Source organism: Eufriesea mexicana, unplaced genomic scaffold, assembly GCF_001483705.2.
Source record: "Eufriesea mexicana isolate 0111107269 unplaced genomic scaffold, ASM148370v2 scaffold1653, whole genome shotgun sequence".
Classification (NCBI taxonomy): Eukaryota; Metazoa; Arthropoda; class Insecta; order Hymenoptera; family Apidae; genus Eufriesea; species Eufriesea mexicana.
The window spans coordinates 2,495,529-2,523,261 of record NW_016909884.1 but is presented as its reverse complement, the minus strand read 5'-3'; the positions used below and the strand labels follow the sequence as shown (position 1 = coordinate 2,523,261).

The 27,733-nt window shown below is 43.5% G+C and overlaps 1 protein-coding gene across 1 annotated transcript; it reads left to right on the top strand.

Annotated features, from left to right (window-relative positions):
- Positions 1–874: 874 nt before the first annotated feature.
- LOC108548852 (homeobox protein Nkx-2.4) lies at positions 875–27,733 on the top strand. Its single transcript, XM_017901977.1, has 4 exons — positions 875–1,736; positions 5,329–5,630; positions 20,765–20,851; positions 27,040–27,733. The coding sequence occupies exons 1-4, from the start codon at positions 1,052–1,054 to the stop codon at positions 27,376–27,378; spliced, it is 1,413 nt and encodes a 470-aa protein (XP_017757466.1). The 5' UTR covers positions 875–1,051; the 3' UTR covers positions 27,379–27,733.

Below are 27,733 nucleotides of genomic sequence, written 5' to 3'. Positions count from 1 at the left end.
GCCGCCGGCCGGCTCTGGCCGGCCACTCTCCTCGACCACGTGTGTGTCATTCTTCTGTTCGCTTTTCGTTTCGTATCATTTCGCATCCTGTCGTGCCGTGTCGTGCCTTGTCGGTGTCGTGACGTAACAAATCGTGTTGTGTCTACGTATCTTACCACGACCTACTTCGTCCTTCAAAAGACGACTGATCAGTCGCGTGCGCGTGCGAAACCCTTCCTAAAGGGCGGTTCGTTCGGAACACTGCTACCATTGAAGTTAGACAGTCGTCGGTGACCTTAGCAACCTCGTCGACCAAAGTCGTCGCTCGTTGTCCTTGACCATTGACGCAAGGCAACCGCAACTTCCGTGCTTCAGCAGCAGTCTTTGACCTCATTCTACTTGGAACATTGACGACCGGTCACCGGCTGACCCGATGAATGCCGCTCGGATAGAGGAATGCGGTGGATGACGCGGTGTCGTCGCTGGACGCGTCCAGCAGCAGTCAAGTTTGCGTGCACCGGTGCGATGGATGCGTTTCGCGAACTGCATCAATTCGATTGATGCGTCAGTGAACCCGCCCATGAAATGCCTGTAGTCAGTTACCTTAACAAAACTGATCTAACATCGTGCAGTGGTCGGGCGTTCGGTAGGATTATTTATCGATGTGTTGTCGATGAATTCAACAAAGTGGGGCCGTGAATTATTCAAACTGTGCCAAGTGATGCGTTTCTTGCTTCTTCGATGAACGGACGATATTTGTAATAATTGTCCGTAAATCGTCGGATCTTCTACATCCTCGACCTACGATTAAAAATCCATTAAAGGAAAGGAAATCAAATATACATTTTGGACGGTCACTGAAGGACAAAGAAAAGAATCAGAAAGAATTATAGATAGTAACGTGGAGAAAAACCCGCAGCGACGGGTAATTCGCGAGGAAATTATCTTAAGTTAAGTCCAGGCTTGGCGCGTTCGGCGGATCCAGTCATGTCGGTATTCCAAGGCTAGCGCCGGCCTCAGGATTCCGCGAAGCGCGAGCTTCAAGTATCTCGAGGGCGCGGGCCTCGTCGAGATGAGCGGTGGCAGCGGCGGGAACAGCTCCGGCAACCAGGGGAACAACAATGCCACCAGCTATCACCAACATCAGCAACAACAGCAACAACAGCAACAGCAGCAACAGCAACAAACACAGCTGGAGCAAGCTAGCTTGCTGACAGATCTGAACGGTATCGACCTGGCGATGAGCCTATCGCCCAAACAGCACTCGTCTCATGTACAAGCCGCTGGTGGCGCTCATACCACTCCGTTTAGCGTCAGTGACATCCTCTCACCCATCGATAACGAGTCGTTCAGGAAGCTGGAGCAAGTGATTGGCGTTACGCATTCTCAGGTCTCGACTTACGGAAACTGTGGCTCTTGTATCGGTGGCAATACCGGCTCGAGCGTGAGCAGCGGCAGTCCACCGCTTCACGGAGCCTCGACGCCCGGGGGCGGCACACCCGGACCGGTTTCCGGTTCGAACGACGCCGCCGGAGGAGGCAACAGCGTTGCCAGTACCGGGTCAGGCATGACCGCCATGGGCAATCCTTACGCTACCATGCAGCTTACCTCGCAGTATCAGTACTGCGCCGCGGAATTGTCATATCATCATGCGGGTCCAGCGGTCGCTGGAGGTGCGACCGCTACCGACCCCATGAGGACCCATCATGCGTGGTACGCGCCCACTGCGCCGGCCACCAACGATCCCCGGTTTGCCCGTGAGTATTTTCCTTTCATCTGCTAATTCTTTGCGCACCTGCGGAGTGCTTCTTTGTGTTTGAAGATTCCTTTGGTTCGTTTGGTTCTCCTGTGGAAAACGTGTCATGATATCAGTTTCATGCTGGATGATACGAACGAGTTTTGGTCCTAGCTATTTTAACGGCACAGTGAAACTTGTAATCGTAATAGACGTGATTGACATACGACTATGTTGGGAAACTTGTAGGATAGAATCGTTAATCGAGAGTGACATTTGTGAACATGTTATCTAAGTGAAGAATAGATTAGAGCAATCGTAAAATTAGTTCTTCTTGTGCTTTCTTTCCTTTCCATTGTATCCTTGTGATTGAAACTAGAAACTGTGGTCTTCAAACAGTATCGAATTGTTTCTAATATATTTCAAGTTTTCGCGTGAAAATGTGAAAAGTGTGACTCGAAATGCAAAGCAGTGGAAAGAGCAAACACACTTCGTTCCCGAAGAAAGGAAATGCCGTTCGGTGCGGGTTGCACGCGATCATCCCTTTTGCCATCGACGAAGCACGTCTGTCCCGCTTTTATTGGCCTCGTGTCTAGCTTTGTTATTACTAGCTCGCACTTACTTCCATTTAGCCATCGATGAAGTATCAGTCTCGTATTTCAAAGTCCACAGCAGCCTGTCCTTCCGTCACGTCGCCTCGTGATACAGACTTATGAATTTCTTCTTCGGTCGCTACCCTAAACGTTGCCATGCATTCGTATTCCGCTAGAATTTGTCGAGATTTCGAAAAGTTTGATGACAGTACTAGTTAATAATGGTTGATAGTAAGCTCACTGTTCCTAAAATTTTATCTTCTAAACTTTACCTCCAGTCACGGCTGAAACTCTGGAAATATCGAAGACAGATCATTTTGCTTAAATGCTTCATCTATTCACTGTCCCAAACGTGCATTCATAGGACAAATCGAATCTACATTGACTATTCGTCTATATAGATAGCCATACTCATAGATAGCGTGGTCGTCGAGGCTTCTCGCGTTTCAGAGGCCGCTGAAGATGATTGTCGGCCAACAAAGCTCGCGTCCTTCGGACTTGTGTCAACAGACGCTCGTCTCCTTGGATTTCTGTCGGCCGCACGCGCCACTCTGCTAGCCGCTAGAGAACGTATCGATCCCTGGCCCCCGAAATGCGTGGCTACCGGACACTACCGGAGATTTTAGTTAAACAAATAAGCTTGAACGACCCTCGTCGCACGAGGCTACCTTAACTTAACGTACGGAGCGTTTCCAAATTCAATTCCACCCAGTTTTCATCCACCGGATCTATAAAGAAAATGAGAAATAAGCAAGGATACTGGAATCGAACGCACGATGTGCGTTAGTATAATAGAGTTTGTTTATGAGTTAGTATCAGGATAAATTCTTGGCAAAATTTAAAGGTACCGCCTTTGTGAGTACCTAAATAGAATAGGAAAGATTTGCTTTACTGTTTACTCGAAAATATCAATCGTTTATTCACAAAATAAAAGTCTCCTTACCTTCTTCGACAGAGAGCTGATGAAATATAAGATAGAGGCTATAGGTGCTACTTTACATAGCTTTACCTATGAGCTAAACCATTCATGACAACCTGGAATAAAATGTAAAACTATAACCAAACTTGGCTTGATCTCTGAAGATAAGGTATTGCTTCATTATCTTTGTTAGAAAGCTTATCTGCGGTCAACTTACATTTGAACTCTTTAACGATGAGGAACGGGATTGTTGTTTGTCTATCATACTCCTGATACCATATAATTATTTAGTCGATTGACGCGTTTGACCGGCTATTCTTGACTCTTCCTAACGGGAGATTCGATTTCGGTGGTCAGATTGAAAACGTCAATTTGCTTAATGATATTCCTATATGCTGTAGCGAGCGTGGCCCACCCCGTTCGCAGAAGTTTCATTGAAACGTTGAACCCGTCATTCCTTTACGGGACACCCATTGTCCTGATCCAGCATCGACACTTCGCCGATGGTAGTTTTGAAACTTTATCGAAAGATACATATGTTTCGTGGATGACTAAGAAGTTAACAGTGATCGTTTCCATTGTGACATTGATATATAGCTTCATATCCTTTCTTCTCGTTTGGAAAATCTTATCCAGTTAATGCTATTTATACGAATGCTTCTGCCTATCGTCGTACTTTCTTATTTTAATAATATAAAAGTATAGGCAGGTATATAAAATATTTACCGTAATACTTGCAGCGAAATCTCAAAATTGCAAAGTTCTCTTCGATAGAAACTTTATTCATATTTTACTTCGATCCAGCGTTGCATCTTTGCTCGGCCATTTTGAATACTCCCAACGAAACTGAAATGTTGTCGAACATTTGAGACACATTTTTAAGCAAAATAAAATTCGATCAACGATTTATAATTCAAAGTCTTAATGACATCTGGTTGTTTCTCGATATGTAACAAAAATGCAAGCTACCTTTTCAGGGTTCACGGATTTTGATCGAATTTCGAAGGAAACCCGAAATGAAGCATAGTGCGCGTAAACAAATTCGTGGGTGTTTGGTGTCTCGAGTGGTATTTCTTTCCCGAGGCGGACACAAGCTGACAGGGCGAGAATACGTTCTCACAGACATAATAATTCGGGACTTCATCGTCGGACCTCCCGTGCTCGATGACGTAGCACTTTGCGCGGCTAAATCGCTCCTTTTGTCCTGGTCGGACGTGTCCGTTCTTGACAGCCCTTCGCTAACTGACAAGGGATGGACTGCTCGTTGGGTTTCAGTAGCTCGAATTCAGAGGCTCGACCTCCGCTCTCCCTGTGGCTGCTTCTTCTCTCGCGGGATGTCTCGCGTGCCTCTCTTCTCCGCGATCCTCTACGGATTCCAACGGGATAAATTATCTCGAGCTGTTCAATGGGAACAACCATTAGTATGGCCGTTGGTGGGAAGTTGAATGTTCTTTAGCGACTGAGCACGTAAGAATGCGCACCGATGTTCCTGTGGGCGACGGTGATATAGGTTGAATGATAAAAAATACGACGGAAGTATGCGAAGAAACAATGAAGAACTGTTTTGCGATACGAAGTTTTTATAACAGGAAAGTAAAAGACGTAATGGAACGATAAGCTGTCATCGTCTTGGCGAAAAGAACGTTGCTTTGGTGCGTTTCATGGGCGATCCTTGTGAAATGTGCTTCCCTCTTCTTAAACAATAGTTAAGGGATTTGTATTGCTAGCAGAAGTGTTACAGATGGTTCTTCACATTTATCATAAATTAGAAGTGGTTTCAAACAGAAGCTCTCCATTATATAGATAGGAATATTATTCCTATAATATAGTATACCTATTCTTATTTAGACTGTTTGATAAATATAATAATTGGTATTAAACATTAGTCGACAGTATCAAGCTAGGTTTTTTCATTAATAAATACCAAACAGGAAGAATATGAAGTATACTATAAATCAAACCATGAATGATCAGGCCCAAAAAACAAACGATGATAGAAATTGCGCTTAAGATAATTACATATCTTCGTGTTGCTGTTCGACGTTACATATTGGAAAGTAAGACAGGATATCATCATCGATATTTTCGATGTTCTATTACAGTCTCCCGGCTGATGGGCGCCGCGGCGACGGGCGCCGGGACCAACATGGCAGCTTGCTCGGTGGGCCAGTCAATGAGCGATGTGACTAAGTCGTCGGGCATGGGAGTCACTGTCGGCATGGGCGTCGGCATGAGCGTCGGCGCGATGCCATTCGCCCCCCACCTTCAACAGAAACGAAAGCGTCGCGTTCTGTTCTCTCAGCACCAGGTTCACGAGCTTGAGAGGCGGTTCAAGCAGCAGAAATACCTGAGCGCACCTGAACGGGAACACCTAGCCGCCATAATTCACCTTACGCCCACTCAGGTACGTGTCAAATGTTTTCCTTCTTGGTTTATTGTTAGCTGCCTGGCGATAGAGCGCCGCAATTCGTCGATCAAACGATCGATTCGCGATCGAAGGTTAATATGGAACCACTGAAAGGTAATCGAAGTACATTTTAGTCTATCAATATATCTGCTTCGAATCTTATAAATAAGTTTCTAACTATAGTAAAAATAGATCTTCAAGAGATCCGTTCCGGAGCTTGTCCGTATCTTTGCAATGATTCTTTCGTTAGTCGGTAGCACTTACTGATAGTAATTACTGATACTTACTAACTATCAAGTTGAAAAGCACAGAATATAAGCCCATATCAAATGAACTGACCATACAAGGCCACTTTCTCTCCTTTTGCGAGTAGACATTACAAGTATTTTTTATGATCTCACTACCATAAGTCATGCATTATATACTGTAGTTATCTACCGAATTGCAATATTTCACGGTTTTCCGACCTGAGACTGTTTTCTATGTGCTATAGGCACGTTTATAATGAAATCATTTAAATAATTTACGTTTCCTCTCACTGGTTGCATTTAAATTTCACTTGCTGTTACAAATCACCGTTTGTGTTTCCTGCGACCTTAACACGGCTAATAACAATGTAGCAACAATGTGATTCATCTCGATCTCGATCAGCCGTATCGGTCCAGCTGCTTTTGCTACAGAACACGATGCTTGAAATTGTGCACACACGCTTACACGCCTGCACACACGTACGCGATGAGGATTAATTGCTGAGAGGAGATTAATTGCAGGGAGCAGGTGGTGGGTGTACGCGTGGGTGTATCTACGTCTCTTGGCCAATCGGATCGATCGACCTCAGGGGCGTTGGTTGCGTCGGAGTTGTTAGCCGGAAATGTCGAGGCGACTGCCGTCGAATAGACATTCGATTACCCCTATAGATGGATTTCTGAATGCCCAAAAATCCCTGAAATTAGGAGATATTTTTGAACCAGTCGTTAAGCGCTTGAATTACTAGTTGCTGAAATATGGAATGAATGTCAGGCATTTCCGATATCTTGAGCACTTCCGTTGTTGCCATCATAATTTTTTCCATCTAATCAAAGGAGATTAAGGATTAGAAAAGAATTTCGACATATTAAAATTGAAAAATTACTTACAGTTGTCAGTAATGTTTGCCAGCTTACAGGTAGATCTTTAAATAGCTATTTTTTGATGATAATTTTAATCGATGTCAATGTCGGCCATTTTTCAGCCATACTCGGCGTGTTAAAATCATATGACTTGACACGTTCGCTACTTTAACAGTGAGAGTGTTAAGCAAATCGTATAGGACGATGCCAATGCGTCGAAAATAGTCCTCGAAAAGGTGTGTTTGTTCGAAGCATGAGAGATGGAATTCGACCAGGTAGAATCGTCAGCCTGAGAGTCGTTCCGACTGAACGACATGTAAATATTGCTTTAGGAACCCGAAATTTTTCTCTATTGCCAGTCTACGATCGGCAACGATTAATGACTGCAGACGTAGCCATGTCTCGTGAAAGCAAATTGTCTCCAAGGAGTATGACACGAGTTCCTTTAATTACATTAAAGCAGTTGAAACCAGCCTCTGTTTAGACATTAATTATTCATGACAATTATAATTATGATTTTATCTCTTCTATCATATCTTTTCAATCCATCATCTTTGTCGGATTTTATTCTTCTTTGTCAATTTTAATTACTTCTCTCGATCCTTCCCTTATCGATGCTTGTGAATGTTACGGTGAATTTTAATGTATTTAATCGCACTAATGTTGCATTCATTTCGTTCGTACACGAGCTGATTTAGTCAGTTTGAGAGAATCGTTTTGGCGATGACCATTTAAAGCGGTCCGGCCAGAATCAGATTTTAACGAGCAATCTTCATTGGGCAGACAGGTCTGCCCGGCACGATGCGGCAGTCTGGCAACAATAAATAATTGTTGCGCAGCTCATTGGTTGCATCCTGGTCGCTCGTCCCCTCGTTCAGTCTGCTGTTTCGTCTACCGTGCGTCTCACCGTTCAATCCGCTTGTTGTTCATCTAGTACATACACGGTTCGACCTACGATCATTCATAAAGATCATGTTTAAATGAACCTTCCATCGGTGATCATCGACGGTAAAAAAATAGCAAAACCGTGCAACTTACCATTTTCATAGTGAATGTAATAACATCACTTTGTCAAGTCCTATATTAACGAATATTATCCGAGTATATTTCCCACTATCGTATTAACGCAACACTAGGTTCTCCCTAAAATTTCCTACATACCCGCACTATTCAAGAAAAAGTTACTTCATCTCTTCATTCTCCCACTTTCTCCTTTTTCCTGGAGATCTTATCATCATTCTCGTCAAGTTTCAGTCACTCCCTTTATCCACTCCAAGACCGCAACCATTTCTTTTTAACAATTTCCTCTTCGACATATTCATAGTCCTCAATCACACAGATACAAAGTGAAAGATTCATAAAATGAGTCTTTCGAACCGACAAGAGTGAAACGAGACCTTAAGCGCAACCTATATCAAGCGGAAGGCGTGCGCTCGCGCGTTGCTCCCTAAACCGGAAGTCGTCGGGGACTCCCCCGAGTCCGTGACTCGGCGAAGTCTATGCGGAATCGAGCGCGGAAGTCCGCAAAGAGGGCTGATTGCAATCAACCGCGGATTTTCGCGTGGTTTCGCCAGGGGCGAGCTTGCTGTTGTGCGCTCGCGCGCGCATAAGTTTCGATAACGAGTTTCAGGCTCGATGGTACTCGGATCTCGCCCGAGCCGTGAATGCTGGCCATGAAGGCCAGCCTCGGAAACGGGACGCGGAAAGAGAGATTCGAAGGAGAGACAGTGAAAGACAGAGAAAGAGAGAAGGAGAGGGAGGGAGAGACACGAAACGCGACCGGGAGTTGATCGTTTTACATACATATATATCTATATAACTCTATATGCATATTCGTACGTATATTCGTATGTATATACGTATATATTTGCATATGTATGCGAACGTATATGTATATAGCGGACTCTTGAACTTCTGGGGACAAATAGAGACCAAACGAGCTCCCGGTATGTCGTATATGCGTGTAGATGTATTATGTGTGTATGAGTACACCGCCACCCTGCGGTACCATCCACTTACGGCCACTCGAAGTCTACGTACGAAGTCGTGCTCTGTAGGTAGCCCACGATGGCTGCACGGGGAGACTAACGAATCATTATGTGAGAGCTCTGTGAATCTTACGTGCCCTCGCGCCGCCTCGAAAGCGATATTACGCGAGGAAAGGTCGGAGGAAGTGGAGCATGGTCGCGTTGCAGGAGTGGTAGAAGCGTTTTTGCTGAGCGAAGACTTGTGTGGTGCTTGAATATTATTGGTAATTATTGTTCCGGTTGTTTGAGTCCTTTTCTCCTTCTCCCTTTTCTTCGAGAGATTCGAGGGATTCGATGAGGAATTTTTGAAATAAGTTTGCCGCAGAACGATGTACGATGTCTGCTCGAACAGCTATCCAAACTCGAGATTGCGTCATACTTCGCTGAAACAGAATTAGCAACTTTCAGTTGTCTGTTCGTTTTGGAAACATATTACAGGAAAATAGTTCTTATCAAACGATCGAAGAAAGTTTAATAACGCAAGTTTCACTCGTGAAATTCTTTTAGAGTGCAATGAAAATCGCGGTATTCCCTGTTTATTTTCTTCCATTTGGAGAATCATTCTCTTGCAAAAATCTCGAACAGAAATTCGCAACAGAGTGTTCAGAATAGAAACGTTTAAAAGCTCAATGCTCGATTAACCTATGAATAAATCTGTCGCTTGGGAGGATCAAGATAACATTGCAGCGAAACCGCAATCTTTAAAAGCAAGGAAGATCCATGCGAGCATCGGGGTTACGATCGAGATAGCCGAGCTAAATGAGAAGATAGACGGGATTTTTCATCGTGAGAAAAGGCTATTGCGGATTCGACAGTCCTCAAGGAAGATTCTTTGGGACGCGATCGAGAATCGATACTGAATTAACGAGTCGAACGACGTAACGAACGAAAAGAAGATATACCGATCCGCGCTCTTCAAGACACTCGAGCGTCGAGTTCGACGCGAGCACACTTTCGAGGGCTTGCAAAGGATCGAGAGATGCCGAAAAAAAGGAGGAAGAAGAAGAAGGGAAAAGGGGGAAAAAAAAGAATTTTCCGCCTGTCGTTTGCCCGATCGACGGGCCAAAGTGCCGCATCGACCGTTTCCGGGAGAACGTCACGCAAAATCGACCCCGTTTCGAGTAACGAGACGAGCACTCGACCGACGACGAGGAGCACCGATTCCTTTCTGCTCGTTCAGCTCGATGATGGATCCCGATGGGAATATAGCGACAGAAAGTCTCGATCACTTTCTTGTTGCTGCATGTGTTGTTTTCGACGCCAGTCTTATGGTTTCCTCGGTAAATCTCTATCAAGAGAAACGATGTTGGTTTCTTTCGATTTTTCCAGCAGAAATGCCAATATACTTCTTCTTTCTTCATGGATACTCTAGGAATATTAAGCCAATCAGTCTGACATGAATTTACATGTTATAAGCAGTTTTATGTATAAATTTATAATATATATATGTATTATAGTTTCTTCGTACTTACTTTCAAGTGTAATCAACTCCAAAAATGCTAAATACTATCCATAAAACCCAATAAAAGGTGCGTGAGGAAGTAACGAGGTTGCGTTATGTGTCAAGGGATCAGCAGATCTACAATCCTGTCGATCATTTCGTCGAGGAACCATTGAACCGTCTCGCGTGTTTGCACGACATTGAACTCGCATAGTCCTCTTCAAAGCTCCTCCTGCCGGGGTTGCTGTATAAAATCGAAGAGGGTAGATTCGGTGGTAGGCAAACCCATTATTACGATTATCTCCGTAGCTGAATTGCGAGGTTCACGTTCTACGTTGTCGCGGTTCGTTCAAACTTACCCTTCTCTTTTCCACCCCTAGCCTCGTATTTTTCTGACAACACATTTTTCCGAGGATGAACTCTTTTATTAAAAATCTCGACTCGCGTTGTTCTTCCATTTATTTTCAAATGGTTCTCAATCTGGCGAATGAACTGATTTACTGTCTTCGATCATATGAATTCCGCAGTGTTTCCAATTTCAGGGATGTAATTGTTAACCCTTTGCACTCGAGAGGTGACCCTCAGTCACCATTAGATAAAATTTCGAAGATCGATATTAATTAATGTACCAAATTTAAGATAATGTAACGCTAAGCAAATAATTCTACGTTTTAATCATTACTCGATTTCTTATTTACTGCTGAGCAAAATATCGTCAGCTTTATGGCAGAAAAGTTTTAAACCCCTACTCTTTTTTAGTCAAAAAATCGTCGAGTGCAAAGAGTTAATATTTAAATAACATTATTTTTATTTCGATTATATTCATTTTTCGACCATGGAACTTTCCCTGGAACATAGATGCTAAACCGTCGATTGTCTTTTCACAGCGCAACTCCATAATATTTAATATAAAGACGTTTGACGTAGGTAGCTGTAAATTCACCGTGTCAGTCGACTTTTACGTCGCAACACACAATTTGCACAAGGATAGGATAAAATACCTTAAACGCGTGAGCGATCCGTAAACAGTATTAAAGGCTTCTTCAATGGACGAGCAAATTTATAGCGAGCTTTACTCGATGCCTGGGTCCACCCTTTCGATGTGCATATAGAACCATCTAATATTCCTTGCTGGTCCATATACAGCAAGCGGAACGTTTATGCATGGTTGCTTGGAGGTGGAACAATATTTGCGAAACAGACTTCCCTCTCGATTTCCTTTTCTTCGCGATTAAAATATAAGCGCATCTTTTCTCCTAAAAAAATTCGAAATCTTAGACAACGAAGATACTCTTCCTTTTGAAATTTTGTTGTTAAATCTAGTTAAGCGAGTTTTCCACATTTATTTCTGAGGAAACTGCTTTGTTTTACTTACCCTTATTTAGGTCCTGTATTAAGTAAGATCCTTCAGGAGTCTGCTTATTCTATCAATTCATTTGGCAAAGCGTTTCATTAATGTATCGATGTTTTGCTACAATCGATTGCCATAAGATTATCGAGATTGGAGCGAAGATTGGACAAAATTTCGGAGTAAACTTATACCTCGATCTTCTCTATATATATTCGATGCGACGTTTGAAACGTTTCATTCGGTGGCCGGAAGTCGAAGCAGAAGGAGCCAGTGGCCGATCTGGCTGGCGCTAACAATAACGTCAATCGTCATTGTTCGACAGGAAACAATGGGGTGCAAGCGGCGGTTGTTTCGTCTACCGGTTTCGAGACTCGCGAATTCCGCACTTCGGTGATTTTTCATTAATCCGCGATCTCGCCTGAACTTCAGGGTTTCTATTAATTATTTAACTTTTGATCAGCCTCGCCGCGCGTTTTTTGCACTTTAATTAATGTCTCCCTTTTCCGCCATGCTCGCCAGCCGCGCGGCAGGCCGTCTAAATTCCCCTTGATATATTTTTTCTCTTTCTTTCTTTCCCTTTCTCTCTCTCTTTCTCTCTCCCTCTTTCCTTCTCCGTCACGTTTTTTTTTCCTTTTTCTTTCTCTCTCCTTTTTTTACTTCCTTCTAATTAACTTCTCTCTCTTGCACCGGTCGGTCTTTCGCGTTTTAACGAGCTTTAAACTCGTTGTAACTCACCGAGCATAATTTACGGAGACCCGTTGCGCGGCCTCTCGCGATTAAATTGTTGCGATCAATTTCGTGCTCCGAATTGCTCGTTTAATTCGTCCACGTAGCGACCGATTAATTATGCATCCCGGTTGACGTTGGTTTCTCGTACCATTTCTTGGTCGTCGTTTCGCTCTCTGTCTTCATCCTCCGTGATTATTGAATGGCACGTTGTGAACAGCTTAATGTATACGAGTTACATCAGGACCAGAAACAGCGTCTAACCGCGACACGTCGCATCATGAACTACATGTGCTTGGTATTATTATCCTTGGTATTGTGTCGTCCTGAAACATGTTTCAAAATAACGTTCATTTCTTTTGATAAAATAATTCGAAAAAGAATTTTTAAAATATCAACAAAATTTGAAGGATTTAAAAGTAGACGAGAGAAGTTAAAATGGTGCTGAAAAAGATTGGAAAATTTAGAAAGAAACGGAAAAGAGTGTTATTTGGACTGTCTTCCATAGATGTTGGCATCGTTCGGTGGACACGTTTCGCCCGAACTCGATACCGATCAACTATTCGAAATTTCGAGTTTAAAAAAGGGGTGAAATCCAGAATGTAACTGGGAAAAAGCGAGATAACCAGCCTGCAGAGACAGTGAAAAAGAGAAAGAGAAAGATAGAGAGAGGAGGCGGGCCAGAGGGAGTGTAATTTGCCTCTAATGCGGCACTCGACGAAGCAGCTGGCTCTCCTCTTCTCCATTCGCCGGTCGGCCGCAACCGGTAACAGTAGCGATAATAATAACAATACCGGCAACAATGCCAGGAGTGGCCAGCCATTGTAACAATGGGGAGACTGCACTTGGAGTAACAATGCGAGCGCAAAATGGAGGGACGCATCTGTGTGTCCCGTGCCAAAGAGACACGGGAGGTAGGGGATGATGCGACATGGGGGAAAGAGAGAGAGGTAGCCGCGTCCCAAAGACGGAAAACGGATCGTCGACGCGACGAAACGTCCGTGAAAAAGTGTCACCCGTGAAGTTTTCCCGCCACGAACGCTTTCGACAACCATAAGTACAGACTGAGGTCGCTACATTGACTTTGCCAATATTCTTCTACAAGAAAACCTATAAAATAGCTGATCTAATTGATCCACCATGTACCTGTGATCGAGATAGCCATTTAAACGCGGAAATCTTTCATTTGATATATAAGTAGAGTAGAGAGCACGATACAGAGAGATCATAAAATCGGTCAGGCATCGAAGAAAAGATATTGAGTTGCCGGAACAAGCTGTTACACAGTAAAACGGTAGTATGATTACATGCTCAACCAATCTTCAGGCGTCGAATTCAAAGTTACACTTCTGAATGGTTCAACATCAATCAGTGCTGATCCTTAAGGATTTTATCTACAATCGCGCGATGTCTTAACAATTCAATTCATGACCTCGCTATGTCGTAGCCGCGACGATACAAAGATATACTCTCCCGTAGTATTTTCTTTATATCGGAGCACATCTGAAGTGATCTTGGAAGATTCACGCGGGCACGCGCGCGTTCCGCGCGTAAAATTCCTTTGGTGTCGAAATGCATGCGGTTAATTGGACGTCGTGGAACGCGTGCGCGTATCTCTCGAGTGCACTCACGGCTCCCTCGCATAATAACGCACGCATGAATATGTCGTCGGCTTTTGCGGCCGCCCCCGCGTCATACCGCGCCACCACCACGCACACCGGCAGTATGTGGCCGGCGTAATTGCATTCCTCTCTTTTTCCTCGTCTTCCTATGAAACCTACAGGTCACTGCAAAAGTCGTTGATCGATTACAGATGTTTGAAGTAGCAACGACGATCTGAAAAAAGGAGTTTTAATGAGTCAACGCGTACAGAAAGATGATGAAGAACGTGTCGCCCTAATACGTACCATTCTGTGAAGCAAGACAAGCGATGCCAAATGGCTAATTGATTTCGAACAAGAAATACTCGAGTAAGCAAATGAAAATTGCTTGGAAACTGTGAATTTAAGGCTTGTCCTGTCGTTTTGCTCGCATAGAAATTGGGTGCAGTGGGATTTGAAACGATGGTGGATTCATAAATTCTTCGAGCTCTTCGAATTTCTGAAAGAGATTACAGTTTGAAGCGATTACATTGTAATGTAGACATTAATGGAGTAACTAGAGATTATATGGCTCTTTCTACTTACACTTGCTACGTACTTTTATGCTGCGTACAATGAAACTTCGCATAAATGGTGCATTGATTGCAACAGAAACGATTCCGTGAACGTTTCTAAGCAGCCTCTCCGGCTGTTTGAAAATAATCGGCAACAATTGCTCTCCCAACACGCGCAGACCTACGCGATACAGCCGTCGTCTCATGAGTTTTTCAGTGTGTTTGCGTCAATTATCGCGACGAAGAGACAGCTTTACGAGTGTATTGTAAATATACTCGAACGTGCCGGTCGCGTAATACGCCACCAATTTCTTTTTATGCTACGCCCTGTAGAACACGCGGACCCGTTCTTTTGTAATCTCGCTGCACTTTCAGCATGGTGCGCGAGGGTGCATACATTTTGAACCGCAAACAACCGCGTCCTCAGCTATTGGATCATCCCTGCCATGAAACGACGACAAAATTAGAGAGAGGAAAAGTGCGATCAAGGCCAAAAAGGCTGGTCAAATGGTTCTTGTGACTTCTTCGAAATTTCTGCTTTAAACTATTTACACGTTAATCGGTATGATTGCTTCTATATATATAGGACGTTAAAGTTAAAACCCGAAATTAGTCAGTACTAGTTTTAACTAGACAAAACTGATTCAGTTAAGTCTAGAATTAACTAGTCATAACCAGTATTGCCTAGAGATTTCGGGTTTGTAGAGTTGTATACAGTATGGTAAAATTGAAAGTTTACCGTTTCTTAATATAAAGTGATTCGCGAGTTGTAAGCCACTTTCACCTTTGTCCATCCTTCATCGTTGGAAATTAGAAACAAATAATTACCTCTTTACGTTAAATGCGAATTAGTTCGGTCGCTCGTTAGAAAGAAACTGGAAAGTCATTTCTATTTGCTTGGCCGAAGACCCCAGGTTTTCAGACATCCCGACTGGTAATCGGTAAGTCATCCCCGGCCGATGGTATTGAGTTAAAACAACAAAAGGGAGGCGGGAATCGTGTTTGCCCACGGGCCACCACTCAGAAGGGTCAACACGGGACAATTAACAGCCCTAATCATAATTTGACGTTGCTTGATCCTGGTATTCGCAAGCTCATCGTTGCGGTTCCTTGCACTTTGCCGTAGAAACACATTTGCGACTGAAGTCAAGCCTCGCAAATGTAATCCGTTTTTTCTACGATTTTCCCTTGGTGTCAGCTCCATCTGTAAATAATTGCAATTGTTGAATTAGTAAGACGTTTCTCCAAGATCCTGATGTAATTTCTTTTCTTGTATTTTATACACTTCTTACAAAGAAGGAAATAATGTTCCTTCTTTTAGTTAATCTTTATGATACAAATTTTCTTTTAACGAAACTAAAGCAAAGAATTAAGAGACACTGCTGCATCAGCTTAATTATACCGAGAAAGGAGAGGTTACCAACATCCTCCGTATGCTGCCAACAACAATGCATTACAAGAAAATCACCCATGCAGCCCGAGGCAGGCGGATGCGTTCAGAAACGGTTCGGAACACCTCGAGTGGCAATTCTCGTCAATTACACGCGTCTTTCTTTCGAGCAACATCAAAACGAGCCCTGTGAACTATCCTGTATCCCGAGGCTGCATGGGGTTTCCACCGGATAATCCGGCGAAAGTTGGTGTCGGATGAAATTGCCCGAGGAAACAGTTGGCGAGCCAACGGAGGGTGGTGACGTCCAATACTCTGTTGCTTACGATGGTGGTGGTGATTTTGCGTGAACCCTCAATGTACGCGACGTAATGACGTTACGCTAACTTGATCAATCGTCCACTTTAACCACATACTCCCTGCTCGAACGGATGTACGAACTCTGGCCTCTGTCGAGCATAAGCCAAACAGGTACTCGATGTTCCTCCCAAATGTCGCGTGTCCTCTGGCGCGCTTTGATGAACTACTCCCTGGATTTATCGCTATTCGATACACTAATTAATGTCAAAGGGATGAATGTCCTGTGCAGAGGCGGAGTCGTGTGTCCTGGTAGATAATCGTTGATCAGATATGAGTAAAACATACTGTCGAGACGAAACGAAGCTGTGATATGTATAGATATTGCTTTTATACCTGTGTCCATGATAAAACGCGAACTCAATCCACCTCAGTCCATCTCAGTTCATCTTAGTCCATCTCAATTATCTCGGTCTATCTCAGTCCATCTCAATCTATTGGTATTACACAGACATTACATACTTGACAGACGAAAGTTTGAGAAGATAACTAGTATGCGACCTGTCGAATGCAAAAGGTAGCTTCTTATTTAAATTGCTGCTCCGAAAATGCTGATTCTAGAGTCAATATTAGGCCGGTCGTAAATCAGCCGTGAAAAAACTCGTTTCCGTCAATTAGCTCGGAGGAACGTGTCGACAGGTCTTTGTCGGTAGACTTTTACGATGTACACGGAAGAGAAGAAAAGCGCAGGGCGCTCGTAGATCCGCTCGAACGGTTACGGGAGGCGTTTCATTTACCTGGCTGAACGAGAGTTAACCACGAGTTAATCGGAAGTTAAAGCTAAGCTCCCCCTTTCATGGTGTTGAGTAAACTTCGGACGGACCCCTGCGGGCCCTGCTGCCTTTTTGCACGAGCTTCGGCGTACCCATCGAAGATAAACAAACTATTTCTCGTCTCCTTTCTAGTATTTTGTGGGGCCAGCCATTTGATATGCTTTTTATGTGTGACGATCATCTAGAAAACGATTTATACATAACGGTTATATATATATAAAAAAAAAATAAGAAATATTGCAAAATTTTAAACTGTAGTGTCATTGATAGTTACGTTAATGATAAATTTTGTGGCGTTCTTAAAGGCAGAAATTATGAACGGACGAAATAAATATTGAATAGCCAAGTTATTCATAAGTTCAGTTTCTATATAGACGTGAAAGTTGTTCTCATTGTAGAGAATCGGTTTTCGCCACGAATTTCTTTCCTCTACGGTCCGCAAGTACACACCAGTTATATCCCTATCTCGTTCAACTTTCTCTGTTTACACACCGCGTCGCTGCGGGAGCGACGGACAAACGAACTGACGGACAGACCGTTCCCTTGAAATAACAATTCTCTCCGACAGTTCATCCCGTCTTCATCTCGTCGAATCTTTTGCCGTCGCTGTCTGCACACTCCCAACTGGAATACTATTCCGATATCGATACGTGCTCGTTACAAATTACTTACTGAATGAAAATTATACTGTATTCTTTATGAATTAAAAATTACCCAAATATTTTTCTTTTTGACTCCTACTACTCTGTATAACGTTGATTATTGGATACTATTCTAAATTTGTACGAAAATCTGTGTAATTTTCAAGCAAATAGAATTTAAAGACGCAAAAGTTTCGGTCAAAAGAGGGAGCAGAAAGCTCACAAGAAACACGAAAATAGCAACCAAGTGTTCATGCTTCTCTAGCCACATCGTCCAGCTTGCGAGGGCAAGAAGACTCAGGACAAAAAGGACGGCGAAACGAGCGGGTGACACGCGAAAGTGGAGAATGCAAGAACGCGTTGAGGCAAGCAAGGCTGTTTGTAGACCTCTCGAAGTCGCCGCACGCCCGAAACTCCACCGGCTTCGACGAGTGGATTATCGGTGGAAAAGGAATTAACGAACGGGAGCGGCGAGAGAGTACTTCCCCCGTCTAGTACCTCTTCGTGGCTTTTAGATAAGGTCTCTCCGCCCTACGCATCAGTCGCACCACAAAACATACGCGAAAGTCGCGCGGAAGGGCTCACCAGCGCGGGATTCAAAGCCCTTTTCTTCGCAACCTTCACTCCTCCTCTTTCTTTCCCTTGTTTTCGAGTAGTCGTCACCTCCCACGATTATGAGTGATTTATGTGTGCGACACTTGATCTTGAAAATGAGCTGAATTAATCGGAGTCGATGTGTGGTGTTGAATATTTTGATATTGCAACGTGTGATAAAATACTTGCGTAACCAAATGTGTCCGTGGGGAGTAAATGGCGTCCAAGGTTCTTAATCGTTAGCTTCTATAGCGTGTAGGTCTTCAATATTTTCTTTCAATTAATGTTGACTATCGAAGATGGATTAGAATTGAAAATGTTAGTCAAGGAGCATAGTAAATAATAAAACAAGTACGTACAAGAATACTACCGAGGAAATTAGTAATAAGATGTATAGTTATTCGCATATTGGTACTGAATACTCACAGGAATTATTCATTCGACATAGCACTCAATTCGAAGACCAATTTTAAAAATTCCTGGAAATATTGTAATGGGTAATCACTTCTCAGAAGGGCAATTGCAAAATCGTGTTCGCCATAAAACGATCGGTATTCGTGGCGCACACATGAGGCAGCGGATGAGGTCTGCCCCGAAGGGGGAGCAAGAATTTTCGAGGGTGGCCGATCCCGCTAATATTCAAAGAATTAGACAGACGGTGGCAGGCTCTCGAGACACGGTCTACTGCACGGGGCCCCTTAAAGTGCTTTCGTTGCATTCTACGGCGCGCATAACTCCGACAATGGGGGTTACACGGGGCTACACAGGGGGATTGCAGCGGGTTACAGGCACTCGAGTAGGAGGTTACAGGCAAGGCAACATATAGGTCGGACGCGCCTTTGATTCTTGCGATAAAAATCGAGCTTAGGCGTACCTTTCACACATGCCTCTAATTTGCCCCTTTGTCCTCTTTTTAAAATCGTTCAATCTGCTTCTTCTTTACCCCCCTCAATTCAATCGAACTTCATTCAGTCAACCTAATTCTTACGCTTTGTCGTAGAATTCTGCTTTTAAGAAAAAGCGGTGATCTACGATCTACTTACTAATAGATTGCTCTTCCTGTACGGTGATTTACTAATCTACCAAATATAGTAATTTGTTCATCTAGTAACTTGCTCTTGTCCGTGTAATAGCTCGCTAATCTATCAATGTACAGACGGATTAATTCGTTAGTCTCTTGGTTTGTTTAATTTCTAATATATTTCAAGAAGCAATCCGCTAGCTTGGTGGTCCTGGTTTACTAAGCTACTGACCCACCAGCGCAACCTACCACGATTCTAACCATTAAACCTTTTAGCCTAGTTTATTTGTTTCTCGTAACATATAACAATTAATAAATCTTTATACACAATTAATCTGTTCATCAAATTTTCTGTTCTATTAATTTATCGGTATACTTTTTACCAATTTAAATTGGTCGATGCAATTCTTAAGTGACCACCATAAGATTTTTATTAGATATATAGTTGCTGTACTTCTATGACGCCCTAAGCGTGGCGCGCAGTTTAACGTTGGCGCCGTTATCCTAGCAAACTCGCGTTAAGGATTAAATCGGCCGACAGAAACGGAGAGCATTGTTTTCGCGGCTCGACGACAATGCCACGATGATCGGGACGCGCCCCTGTAAACGCGGCATAATGCACAATACGGATTATAACGCGCCGCTGTCATAAGCAGATGCCGATTTCGATCCCGTCCGCACGGCTGGCTTCCCTAATCGCGTTCAATTGCCGTAAAAGCGGTTTCAAGCGGGGCACGATTGCTCCTCGGCCAGGAACTTCACAAAACTGCGGCGTTTTCCTTTTGACATCGTGTAAGAAGGAAATCAACCGATAGAGCTTCCGTTTTTGACGATCTGCTTGCGAAAAATCTGGAGTTCTAGGATCCACTCGGTTGTTCTGGAATTGTGAGATAAAGTGGGATTAAAATTTATGGGTTTTTTTAGGAGAGGGAAGATTTTTTTTTTACTTTTTATTCTCGATATAGGTACATGGAAATATTTGTGTTAGTTGTACAGCGTTCTTTTTTTATTAACGAAAATTGGGGAGTACAAAATGAAAAAAGTTTACTAAAGAGGAATCAGTAACTAAATCGCTGCAAAATCGTTTTTATAAATATCCGGCGAAGTGAACGAGGCGTTAAATCCCTCTCGAAGGAATAACAGACTTATAATAACTGTGGATTATGGATTTAAGGGGGCCACGAATAGTTCCAGGTTACTTAAAACGTACATACGCAACAAAAGGCTTGCACTCGCCCCCTTTGTAAAAATATTTAAGTTCCTACCTGACGACAGTTCGCACATCAAAAATGTGTCCTAGGTTTTTCAAGAGAGGGAGAAAAGGAAAGTTGAGCATTTGGTAACCTACTCCGAACTCTATTTCCTCTCGAATTCTTTCTAAAATTAATACTGTGAAAAATTTGTAAAAAGTAGTCAATAGTATAGGCTTTATTTTTCAATTTCGATAAATCATTCTGTCACGGGCACTTTACTGTCTCTCCTTTTTTTGTAGTTTCTATCAGTAAAGTCCTCCACTAATGGAAAAAATTCCTTTTTCACATTACAGGTGAAAATATGGTTTCAAAATCACCGATACAAGCGCAAGAAGCTAGCGAAGGAGAAGGCGATGGCCGAACAGAATGCACAAAATCAGGTAACTACCTGTTAAAAAGAGAAACATAAAAAGTTAATATAAATACATTGAACAAGCCGCACGAAAAAAATGTAACGTCCAAGAAAAACATAGAAAAGCATCGAGTGAAAAAAAGAGGAAGTCAGAGAGAGAAAGAGGCAAGGATTAAATTAAATTCTGTCGTTCGACCGTCTCTCGTGTGATGATAATACGCGTCCTCGATAGATCGGATTTCCCGAGGGATTTTGAAACGGCGAGACACACGACAAAATATCGAGCGTTTCGAAATGAAATGCTTTTAAATGAAAAATATTCCGGACGCGGCGCGGATCCTCGCATCCACATCGTATTTCGTTTCGAGTGGCCCACTCGACCGGCTCGAAGCGATTCTGCATTCATTTCGTTATTCCAGCCGAAATTTTTGCAGGGATACCGACCTCCGTGGAACGTAAAATCGTCTGTGTTAAACATGTAATTACCACGATGTTTCCCCGACTGGCTGTTGCCGTATCGTTTCTTTTTACCTGCATTTTTTATTTCCTTTCTTCGTCTTTTTTCCTTGTACATCTTGTTACATTTTTAAATCTTTTTCATCTTCTAACGAGTGACAGTATTCGTTCGAGTCTCGCCGAGCTCACGATTCATTGACCAGTAGTGCTGACAGAATAGAAAAAAAAGCAAATTAAAATATTATTCCAGATCAGCTAGAATACGTATAATTTAAAAATTATTAGTTTGAAAAAAAAAGTTATTTAAAATTGCGATCATTCGTTATAAAATCCACCATGTGACGAATAATAACGTGAACGTGATTTGTATAAATTGTATGAAAAACATAATTCCAATTCGTCAATTTTTACCTACAATTTGCAAAGATGGCGCCGTGGTCGAGGATTTCAAAAGCGTACGAATACCACGATATTATTTCGCACCCATAGAAACCAGTCAAACAAGCCCTTTTTCTTCTCCTATACCCCTTTCTTTCTCTCTCTCCCCCTTTTTTATCGGCTCTAATAATGACGCGCCAGATTCCCGAGATATCGTAATTGCAAGTTCGAAACGTGCCCTGTCTCGATCTCGTCGCACGCACTGACGAATACGAATCGCTCCTCCAGCCGAGCGCCCTCTCTTCTTTTCAAGAATAACATTCAAAAGAGACGTCAGAAGACGGCGATCGTGCCGATACACACAGATCCGTCACGGTGAATATATTACAGTCGGGGACGAGTATGCGAGATCACGGATGTCCTGGCATGCATTAGTGGCAAATCGTTCGATTCGAGTTAGCGGGAATCTTTTCGTCGTGTCTTTTCAACGACGTTGAAAATCATTTTCGTGTCAACATGCCGGCGATTATTTGCTCTCCGTCAGTTTCTTGCGCTTCGAAATGGATTTCTTGCACGACTACGAAACGCGCAACACGCTTCTCGGAAATGTTTTCGAATCGTTTCTATCCAGCCACTTCGTTATCGCTTACTTTTTCTCTTTTTCTCTACACTGCCATGTTTTGCCCGCGCTGAAAATATTTTTGCAAAGGATACGTACCGATGCGAGCGACACTCAACGTGGAATGGCGTTTCGACGTAAGCGGATTTTTATAGCGTGTTTTTCGGCCAGCATCGACTTCACCGTTTCATCGAATTTCGATGGATACGTGCGCACACGTCGTCCGATTTTCGTGTAAAACCACTTTCGCAGGTGACGGGATCAAAGTCATTCTCCGTGTTTCGATCCATTGTTGTACACGCACGATATTCAGTATAAACGACGGACACTCGTTCTACGTCGGATTAAACAAATTCCCTAGCCCAGTGCTTTGTTTAACCTCATCTTCACGTAACACCTCCGTTTGTCTCGATAGATTCATCTTTCAAATTCTTATTTAAACTGCGATACACATTCCCTTTACTGTCATCTAGCACGAGACTAAATCTATATCGATCTCGAAACATCGAACTTTAAGCATGTAACAAGTAGTTATTTAGATCGCGATCAATCTTCTTTCTAAGTAGGGTCGACATTGTCGCCGCCAAGCGGCGGCTCGTAAACACCCATAGAACATTAATGGTGCTGAAAGTTATCCAGTGGCCCGATCTGTAAACCGTCCTTTCCCCTCGATTCGTCCACGCCAGGACGAGCAGCCGCCCCATAATTTACTCGTTAGTTTTTCGTGGCCCCCGTAGATGCTGCTTCCATTCATCTCTTCTTATTCGCTATCTCTCTTTTCACTTCTTTTTCTCCTTCTATCGTGCACCAACTTACTATTTCTTTCTCTCTTTCTCCACGGTTATCTACCATAGTCTCAATTTCAATTCACTGACTTGTTTACCGTACCTCCCCATTCTCCACACAGCATTTTCGTTCTAACATCACGATTTGCTCCATGGTACGTGTAATTCCGTGGTCGGGATCGCGTGTATATTGCAACGCGAAATAGAAACATACGCATCGGGCGTGGCAATGCAGTATTATTAGCATTTTATGCAATGAGGTTGCGCTCCGTAGATAGGTCTCTCAATGATAAAATAGAATCTTCCTAATATATAACTGAAATTATTTTTCAGTATCTTCTTATCGCTGTTACATTCGAAATGACGGTATCTCTTTCAAATTAACAGCTGCTACTGTTGAAATTTATTCAAATTTACAGAAAGTTAATCTTACGGAAAATATAAAAATCTATTATTTTCAAGTTATTAGGAATTTCGTATGAAATCTTTTTAGCATATTGCAAAATCGTTAACAGCTAATAAAATTAATCGTTTCCCGGGTTTAAAACACCATGCGACGGAGAGGTAGCAGCTTCGACGCCAACGTCGTCGTCGACGTCGACGACGGGTTGGCAGGCAGAGCTCCGATTTTTTTCCCTTTTTTTCCCTTTCTTTCGTTTTATTCCATTTCCTCCCCTCGCGGCGGTAAAAAAATTTCAAGTGGCAGCGCGAGCGAGCGAACACGAGAAAAGGAAAGAGAAAGAAAAAGACGGACAGGGAGAGCGGGTGAGAAGGAGAAAGAGAGAACGACAGGAGAGGGGTGGAGTGGTATCCTGCAGGGGAGCGCGGAAACGGGTGCTCGAGGACCGGTCGCCATCTTGCCGTGAGTACAGTCATGCACAACACCTGGACGCGAATCGGGGTTACCAATACTACTACTATTGATATCGATTAACCCTCCCCTCGAGACGCGAGTCGTCGATCTTTCGACCCACGGATTGTAACTTCGAGTTGCAATCGAGATTAAGCTGAATGTCTGCGACATCTTTATGTCTAGAGCGGGGAAATACAAAATTGGACGAAAATAACGAAGTCGCTCTGCGATCGATCTTTGCTCTGTTAAAATAATTTCCGTTAAAATAACTATCAAAGACAAATTTCAAGATACAATTAAACGAAGTACTTAATTAATTATCCCTATATCGGTTACTCTTTTCTCGATATAATGCAGTACACAAATTCATAACACATTCGTATTAGTCGAAATGAAGTTGAAATAAAAAGGTTTAAAAAGCTCTATCGAATTTAGCGATAAACTGATAATTATTAATTCTGGGTAATAGTTTTGGAGCAAAAAAAAAAAAAATAGAAATTTGTCTATACATCTCGAGAAATGCGGGAATCGTGCGAGGAAAGATCCGTGGCCTGATTTTCACGCTTTTCTGGGAGGGAGAGGGCGCGAAAGCTGTTTGGCGGGTATCGAGAGACCGCCTAATGTAATTACACTCGTGGTAAAACATCGGTTATTAGATTTAAAAACCACTTCCTCGTTTACGGAACCCATTGAATTCCATTCGTCGCGGAAACGAGAGGTCCCGGCAGAAATCTTTTAATATCTCTTCTCGTGGTTCTTTGTTCGACCGAGGCTTCTGTAAAGAACGAGACGTAGACGACCGCCGGGCTGGACGGCTTGATGGTGGTGGGAGTGGTGAAGGAACGAAAGAGGGGAAAAGCTGTGGCACTGGTAGAGCCCAGCTTTTAGTTAATTATATCAGTTCCGACGATGACGAGTGTTTTTCCACGAGAGATGCATTCGCGTGGAAGTCACTGGCGCGCGCGCGGCACATTTAGATATTCGATGCGGCTGTACATGGAATGAACATCGGCCGCGACCGCGTAGACGTTTCAAGTACAATTTATTTTGCAAATATCCCTGCCCTCGTTCCTCGTTCTCGTGATATATTAAAGGAATTAAACGTTCCGTAAAGGGTACCTTTTAAAAACATGATCGTCGGCGGAGGAAATTCTTTGCTGGCCGCCTTTCTCTTTTTCGCCTCCTTCAGATTAATTTCTTCTTTAATATGTACGAAAAAGTATTACCTTTATTCGACTCGTAGATTGAATTTCCAAATTATGTAGAACATTTAAATGGAAAAATCGGGGATGTGTAGGAGCGAATCTATAACGCTACTCATTGGCCTAAAAATAGAAATAAAAAATAGAATCTCGGCCGAGTCCTTAACCTAAAAAGCAACCGGTGACAACGATTGCTTCCGTGAAAGAAATATATGTATATACAGCTAAAAGGGGACGATGTTCCTCGAAGGGGGAGAGGGAAATCGACGCGTAATATGCTTCCCGAGAATCCAATCGCGGCCGCGCGATCACGGCAACATTGAGGCTCATTATGCGTGGCGCAGTGGTCGCCGCTCATAAACACGTACTACTCCGTTCCTAAGCACGGCCATTTTCGCCGGAAATCGCTTAACGCGTGTTGAAGTGGCTAAAGTGGCGTGACGCGTGACGCGCGCGCCGACCGTCATGCGTTTAGCGTAATCGTCACTTTGTCAGCGTGAAGTGCACGGCATGCCTACACTTATGTTCGCGGCCAGCAACGTGCACGTAAGTTCGTGTCGGCCACTCGAATCGAATCGTTGTTACACACTCCACCCCCATTGTTTCCTTTCATGTGTAGACTCGGTTACCAAATCAGTATGGTCGCAGAAGAATTTATTTTCTAGGCTTTCGGTGGACGTACCGCGGGAAAAATCATGCTAGAATGAAAAAAGAATAATTTGTAGTTGATAGAAAATTAAGTGGATATACAAAGCCACTAGAAAATGATCTTACAGTACCTTACTCGCAGAATATCAACTCATTTCTCAATTCCCATCTAAGTGTTCATCTAGCAATAAGTGTTGTATCTCCTATGACGTGATACTCGAGTTCAAAGCAGTGCAGGAATTTATTTTGTTAAGTGCTAAGTGATCTTTTAAGAGAAAAAAAACAAAACACAGGGTATCGTGAGGACCAAGCTCTATCTATGGTAGCATAAAATTTCACTAACCAAGAACAGACATTCGCATCTTCAATTATCCAACTGATCCTCAGAAAAGTGATCCAGCCAGCTTGAGTTCATCAGCCGAAATAGGCGTTATTTCTGAGCGGTCGCGATCATATTATTAAAGCGTCGCTGGCGTGGAGATCGAAGAGGAATGTCGTGTACCGAATGTTGATACAGCTGAGTGGTCGTCCCGGCAGGTACTCGGCCGGCTTGCTTCGGCTTCTGTTTGGCATGCCGTGGGGTCCCGTTCGTCGTATTGAATCCCCCCGGACAGAAACGCGGGGAGACGTGGGACAACAGTTCTCGATGTTGACGCGGCTCGACAGAGCCTCGGCTGGAACCCTGTGGTCCACGGTAGCTGGTACTGTTTATTCGTAATGAGAGAGAGAGTCTCCGGCTGCTAGAGTACGAGTACGCTCAAATGCTGATCACGAGGTATCGCGCGGGTTAAGTACCTGTGCCTACCGAGCCCACGTGTTTACTTGGAACACAGAAGCCGAGCCACGACGTCGTTCCATGTCTTCTCCACAGTTCGCCGTACGCAGCCTGTGCACCTACGTGTGGACTGAGTTTACACATCGGCGGATCGGGTAGACTAGACTGTCGTTTCTCTTGGATGAATAATGATGTCAGAGATTGGAAGTTCGGGTCTTTCTCCATATCTTGATGCGAATAATAAGAAATCAATTCTGTAAAAATAACTGAAGATCTATGCTAATAACTGACACGTTCTCTGTCACATGAGCAGTAGGTATTTGGTAAAACTAACACTTTTATCAGATAAACGAAAATATTCATAACAATTACTTCATCTCCTCGTGAATCACTCTATGCGTTCCAGTCCCTATAAATGTAATTTTCAGATACTGGAACCAAGATCTGTTATTGAGATTCGAAAATTTTAATCCAAAGAATCATTCTGTTCTCTGTTACAGAGTGCCAGTTCGCCGCGACGAGTGGCTGTACCAGTCCTGGTGAAGGACGGGAAGCCATGCGGAAGCGGTGGTGGAGGCGGAAACGAGGGCAACCGTGCCGGACCAAGCGCGGCCTTGGCGAGTCCAGCCCCTCTCATGACCGCGGCATCGAGCCCTCACGGCTCCCATCCAGCGGCCTCCTCGGTATCTCATCACTCGGTGGTCGGTAACCACGTGATAACGTCCAGCCAGGGTCATCAGCATTGCTCGTACTCGAGGACTGGTGCCCAGCAAAGCATGCAGCAGCAACAGCAACCGCAATGCGGCGCGTACCTACCATTCCAAGGTCGGGCTTGGTAGTACATGCCATCCGCGGCGGGGGCTAATCCCTCCGTCGCAGGTCCACCTGCCTGGTACCCCACAGATGACAGCCCCTAGAAAGAGTCTTGTGTCGCGTACTCCAATCTCTGTGAGACGTTTCCAGAACAGCTTACCTGGGCTGAATCTTTGGAATTGAATGACGAGACTGATCTAGAGGAGACTGTCTTTCCTTGGTGACTAATAACCATCGCAGGAGGAAGAGAAAGAGAGAGACTCGGTGAAATTGGTTAAACGACGAAACTTTTGCTCGTTGGGAGACGCAGACACGTGTAATATTGTCTAATGACAAAGGGTGACTAGTTTTTTGAAAAACATTCAGAACAGATTCTGTGTA

What these genes read in the sequence shown, in the direction of transcription:
- LOC108548852 (XM_017901977.1), top strand. Translation starts at nt 1,052, where the DNA reads ATGAGCGGTGGCAGCGGCGGGAACAGCTCCGGCAACCAGGGGAACAAC. An exon ending in CAACGATCCCCGGTTTGCCC is followed by an intron (nt 1,737 to 5,328) that starts GTGAGTATTTTC and finishes GTTCTATTACAG; the next exon opens with TCTCCCGGCTGATGGGCGCC. An exon ending in TTCACCTTACGCCCACTCAG is followed by an intron (nt 5,631 to 20,764) that starts GTACGTGTCAAA and finishes TTCACATTACAG; the next exon opens with GTGAAAATATGGTTTCAAAA.